This window comes from Vanellus vanellus (genome assembly GCF_965231255.1).
Source record: "Vanellus vanellus genome assembly, chromosome: 4".
Taxonomy (NCBI): Eukaryota; Metazoa; Chordata; class Aves; order Charadriiformes; family Charadriidae; genus Vanellus; species Vanellus vanellus.
Genome location: NC_138909.1, coordinates 26,377,481 through 26,383,480, shown reverse-complemented (window position 1 = coordinate 26,383,480; position 6,000 = coordinate 26,377,481). Strand labels below are relative to the sequence as shown.

The 6,000-nt window shown below is 42.0% G+C and overlaps 1 protein-coding gene across 1 annotated transcript in view; it reads right to left on the bottom strand.

The window, feature by feature from the left end:
- Positions 1 to 1,018: 1,018 nt before the first annotated feature.
- The window catches only part of ELOVL6 (ELOVL fatty acid elongase 6), a gene marked incomplete at its 5' end in the record, with an annotated part of 76,398 nt that continues 71,416 nt past the window's right edge, over positions 1,019 to 6,000 (bottom strand). Inside the window, 2 exons of the mRNA XM_082482521.1 lie at positions 1,019 to 2,149; positions 4,118 to 4,269. Of these exons, the coding sequence (XP_082338647.1) occupies positions 1,725 to 2,149; positions 4,118 to 4,269 (577 nt within the window). The 3' untranslated portion in view covers positions 1,019 to 1,724. The remainder of the gene's footprint in view (positions 2,150 to 4,117; positions 4,270 to 6,000) is intronic.

Sequence of the window (6,000 nt, the reverse complement as noted above, 5' to 3'; positions counted from 1 at the left end):
GTAGTTATAGGTGTGTGTATATCCTATGCAGAACAGCAGTCCCTATTTTGTTGATCTAGTTCTTCTAATTGTTTAGTTAAACTACCTAACTGATACAATTTAGAATACTACATTAACACATTTAACATCAAGTTTACATACTTGCGTCTTTGAAATACTAGGAACTTTTACACATTGTATTTGGCTTTGTAAGGACTGGAATATCACAGATAATGCAATCTACTTGTCTTTGAAAGAATATGGCTGTTCTCAACTAACTCTCTAAGGTTCAGAGTGAAATACGTTTCTCCTTATATCTGTAGCTGACTTCAGAGAAGAAAGTGTCTTCTTAAGTGGTCAGTCTGATGTTACAGTACAGATTCTGCAGAGAGATATATATTTAATGCAGGATAATTCTCTCTGGACTTTAGAGTTAAGCTGTTGCAGCAAAATTACTCCATTTAGACTAATTTTTTCTATACAAATCTCAAGAAAAACCTATTCCAAGTATGTTTTGTAGTAGTATCTCCACATGACCAGAGGAGGGCACTTTGAACATCTTTGCACTGCCCAGGAGGCAGATGCAGAAGCACAGTGTTACCCAATGTCGCGCAGTCCTGCCACCTCTTCCCACCCAGGCAGGTATCCTTATTTCCACAAAAACGCAGAATCTGTATTGTACCACAGGGCTCTGTTCTGAAAACAGTGGGCAGATACATCACTCTCTTCTCGCTAACTAGGATTTCCTCCGATTTCCCCCAATTAATTCAGTGTCGCTGCAGGTTAAATTGAGACTGATGGATAATTCCTAAAAATCACGCAAGGGGAGTTGTCTCCCTCTTCTTCCTGAACATCCCTCTGCTATTAGCCCCTGGTAATTTAGCAAGTATTGATTGATTTAACCCTCTATGACTTATCCTGCTGCAGAAATTCCTTGCCTTTAACTGAAAAATGCACTTGGAAAATGCACTCTCTGAGATATGTATTGCAACAGTGCATCTTTTCACATTAAACTCTTGTAAAAGTACTGCTCCTTTCAGCCTTCTGAGGGAGGTGACTCTGCGTCCCAGATCTGCTCCCCCAGCAGAGTACATAGCAGAGAAATCAATCTCTTCTCTTTTCCATTCGTGACCACAGTGTGGAGTTCAGCCACTTCCCATGCAGGAAACATCCTTCTGGGTTTCGTTTTGGCTAAAGGTATCAACCTTCTATGGAAAAAGATTTTAATTTTTCAATCTTACTGTTATCATAGACAGATTTTTTTGTCACCTCTCTGCTTTGCTTTGTTCAAGTTTAATGCTGAAAAATCATCAGAAATTATTTAGAAATTCCTATTATTTTTTTTTTTAAATAAAAGTCCCTTCTCCACCCAGGGGAAACACACTGCTTATTTAATGTACTTCTTTTTCCCTCAATATTATTCCTTTTCTCTTTTCTTTTCTTCTCTTTTTTCTTTCCTGTTTTCTTTTCTTTTTTCTCTTCTTTCTTTTCTCCTTTCTTTTCTAGAGCAGACAGGTACAAGAAGGAAGTTGTCTTTCATCAGCAGTCCTTTGAGATAGAGTAGAATTCAGTGAGTCCTCACCATGATAGGATCATAAACTTACTGGGTTAAACCAAGCTAACTTTCCCTAAGCTGCCAAGTTTTAGCTGCACCATACATATATATGTGTTTCCTTGTGCCATTTTCTTTTCTTATAATTTTGTTTTTCTGGATGACCCTGAGCTATGGCTTCTCCTTTCTATCACTAGTCAACCTTCCTTTCTTTTCTGGTTTTGCCGATATAGGCCTCAAAGAAAAAATGGCAGAAGAGCACAAAGTAGCTGAGGTACATGAGAGAGGACCAGATGATGTTCTGCACGTGGGAATGGCACTGGCCCTGCTGCATCCAGGAGAAGACCAGGTAATTGATCACGCAACCGATCAACATCTGAGTGATCTGTGACAAGGTGATGAACATGGCAAACTTGCGTGAGACTCTGAAGCCAGCAGCCCGCAAGGCATAGTAAGAGTACATAACGGCGTGTACTCCATAGTTCATGGTCATGAACCAGCCACCGCCAGCCACCATGTCCTTGTAGGAATACCAAGAATAAAGTAACACAGTAATGTGATGGTACCAGTGTAAGAAGATGAGCTTCTGTTTCCTAAGAATAATGAATATTGTATCACCTGTAAAAAAAAAAAAAAAAAAAAAAAAAGGGGAGGGGGAGGAAATGAGAAACATACTGAACAATTCCATAATTACCGCAGCGCTCTCTTCCCTTTGCTGATGCTGCTGGACTATACATTATTTTTGAGCACGAAAAAACACCTCAGCTCTGGATCTGAGAGCCTGTCTGATCTGAAAGCCAGCTTGGCCCCTAATCTCTATGCAATCTTTGGAAAACCAACATATCCCCATTTTCCTGTGTATATAGTCCCCGTTTGAAAACTCCATTGGTTTACTTGGTAACCCATTGCTGCAAACATCATCCATGAAAGTCTGAGGTGAGTTAGGTGGATGTACGTGTGTCATCTCTGTGAGGTTGTCCATTATATACTGTGACCAGAAGAGAGATGTAGCTTGACAGAGAACAGAAAACCTGAAAAGGATGCAGCAGTGTCCTCCAATTCAAATGCCTACTCGCAAACTGAACCGAGTTAAACTCAGTACAGCCTTTTGAGCTACTATGCAAAAAGCTACTGCATATGCAACCTACAATACTGAAAGGTATGTAACTGCCAGAAAAAAAAGGCTTCTAGAAAGAAATTTGGTTTATGTTGAAATGCACATCCTTTGCGTGTTGCTATTGTAGAAAAGTAAATTTTATTACTCTTTCCTGCTTTTTTCTTCCTTCTGCTTCTCATGATTGCACTGAGCATCTCAGCTAGAGAGAAATACATATACACGTATGCTACTTGTCTTCTATTGTTATAGACACAGTGTTTCCAAAAAGATCCCTGAGATTTGCACCTGGGGACTTAGTTCTACATATATGTACCCCAGGAAATCCAAATCATGAATATTAGTGATGGGTGGAACCAAAACGGCACTATCTGCACAAGGTCAGTAATAAGCCGTAATGCTTAGCTGCAAGATGTTCACTCACATTTTAATAAGCAGTCATATGTTCAATTTATTGTTGCTGTGCAGTTCTAGCTGATGTTTTCCAATTTTAACAACTAAATTTCTGTGGGTTTGAAGTAATTTAAGCAGCAGGAAACCAATGGATTCTGACACAGCAAGGCAACTGGTGTCTGTCTCTTTCCAGTTTTTATGCTGACAAATTGCTGTCCTGTAATTTGCTGAATCAAATTCTCTGCTGAAAGGTAAAGACTTATTTTTGCTGTATGGCTGAACACAGTGAGTGCTGCAGCCCTTTGAGGTTTACTAAGGGCATCCTCCGAAATGAAAGCTGGAGGGCTGCTAAATCTCTGCCTCCTCCTTCCTGTTAAAACAATCCTTTCTTACACTAATAAGCCGCGGGATGAGGACACGTGCAGACTGGCCATTAAGTTGGCTTTGTCATGTATATCACAAGTATCCTTACCAAAAAAATTGCTGGAGAGACAGGAGTTTATAAGAATCAGGGCTGGAAAAGCTACGGATATGATGGGAAATTGGTTTGTATTTGGAGGAAGCAGACAGCCACAGCTTTCAATGTTTAGGGAGGAAGCACGTTGCTGTTCATAATCGTACGCCTACATGTGTATTTAAGGACGAATGCTTCAGAATCGAGGCAGAACCTGACTCAAAACTTGTTGCTGACACAGCTGCTGTAACCCACCCTTCAATTCTGTACCCACAGGGCGAGCGACTGCTTGATTACGCTATTCGTATTTGCCTACGAGTAGCTACGGAAGAGGTATGGACCAGACTGCTCTTACCTCTAGACCGCCCTGCTGTGTATCATCATTGCGGTTTATTCCTGGGCTGGGAATGGTCTTGTTCAACTGCACATTACTCTGACTTCAACCAAGCTAGACTTAATCACTAGAGACTGAAACGTGCCGAGTTTTGGGTTGGTTTTGTTTACTCAGTTTTTTCTAAGACTAAAACAAGGTTTCACCAGCACTGAGGCCCTTCTTGTGCTTCCCGCACAGACATTTCTGCTCTAAATGTGTGCATAGTGAGAGAAAGGGAGAGAGGGTACTCACCTAGTTCGGGCGCTTTGCTTAGCACAAATGCATATGCCCAGAATTTGCTGACAGGTCCAATGTAAAAACTCTGGTCACACACTGACTGCTTCAGGCCTTTGGTCATCAAAATGTAGAGCATATAAGCACCAGTTCGAACAGCACCGAATATACTTTAAAACAAAAAGAGAAAATTAAGAAAGTTGAGTGGACACTTGAAATCTACATGCCATCACTTCAAACAATTATGAGAAGGCAGCCATAAATGTGCTGAAATACTAAGTTTGAGACAGCCTTAAAGCTGGGGCAACTCTGCTGGCTTCTAGGAAGTCATTCTGAACTCAGATTTGTAAAATGGACTGCAGCCGTATCTCCCGGTGAAAGTCTGGAACAGTAATGTCAATGGTTTTTATTTCACTACTACGGGAATGATCCTTCAGCTTTCAGGAGCAGTGGAAGACACCTACGTCAGCTGAAAACAACATGCAGAGTTTTGATGCTGAGAGCTGGGAGACAACAAGAAATGAGTTGATAAAGGGCTGTCATCAACATCATCAAGACCAATTCCCTCTTCTGATTTCCTCCGAGTTCTCTCTCGTCTTGTTTGTTACACCCACGGGAGCTCTGCGCACAGACAAACCCAGGCAGGGCAAACAGATTTTGATGGGGGGGTCTCAGTCAGGGCTGGTGTTTTGGTGCACATTGCTGACTTCACACGTCAGCTCTTAACAGGTCATTGCTAACAGACGAATTGACTAGTTGAATGGAGTCGTAAACAGCAGATTCACCCTCACCTTGTCAAAGTGAGATGCAAGGTAACAGTGCTCCGTAAATGAGAAACATCAAGAGATTTGCACCGGTATTAATTACTGCAATTACAGAGGGGATAGGTTAAGATAACAAAAGCTGATGTAGGAAACAAAGGCTTCTGTCTCCGCATCAAGGAGCTCCGCAGACGGAATTGCCTTGCTGTTTTATGGCAAGAACATGCTTGCACGTTTTCTGCCATTGTAGCTTGTCGGCCCTTAAAAAGTTGTGATGAATACTGGGTGAAACGAGCAGCTTTCAGAAAAATGGAGCAAAGAAAGACCCTATCTCCTCTGAGGTTGAGTATATCTCACTTCATGCCTACATCATTATGTCCCTGTGCCTCTACCCAGCTCCATCTTATCTCCCGTCACAACTTTTCTTCTCCTCCACAACTTCTTTGTGACCTTGTCCAAGTCATGAATCATTTGGTTCCTGCTCGGCCTTGGTGTCCTTCGTGATTATCACATGGCAGCAAGCAGACCAAGCCACCTAAAACTGATGTGTAGACACATGTGGGCAATGCAAGCTACCATTTCTGCAAAGTGTGTGAAATAAGGAACAGTTAATCTGAAGTTCTAGATTCTCTGTAACTTGTCCTTGTCTTGTGAAGTCAGTATTCTTTAAAATCATCAAGGCAGCCTCAAAAGTTGAGGTCTACAGCAGTTCTTACAGCACTTGGTCAGACTAGATGGTTCAAGTAAGCCTGCCGAGCGTGAAAACTGTTGACCGAAATTTTGATATTTTTTGCCCAAAGTATTTAGATTTCCAAATCTGCAGCATCGATATACCCAGTCAAACCTGCTTGCTGCTAAGGAGCAATGCACCTTGCTCTCCCCCGTCTACTGCATGCACTCCGCAACTGAGTGGAGTACCACAGTGCCTGGTGTTCTTCGGGCTCTGTCAGTGGCATCACAGATGGGGCTCTACAGCCAGGTCACACCCGGGGAGAAGTGCTACATCTTGGCTTCTGCACCATTACATTTTGATGCCGGAGGTTTCACTGGGCCATCAGGAAATTCAGAGAACAGCGAGCGCTTAAGAAACTACTGTTATTATCTGCTACTTGTATGGTGGCATTTGCTCATGTGCGCTGC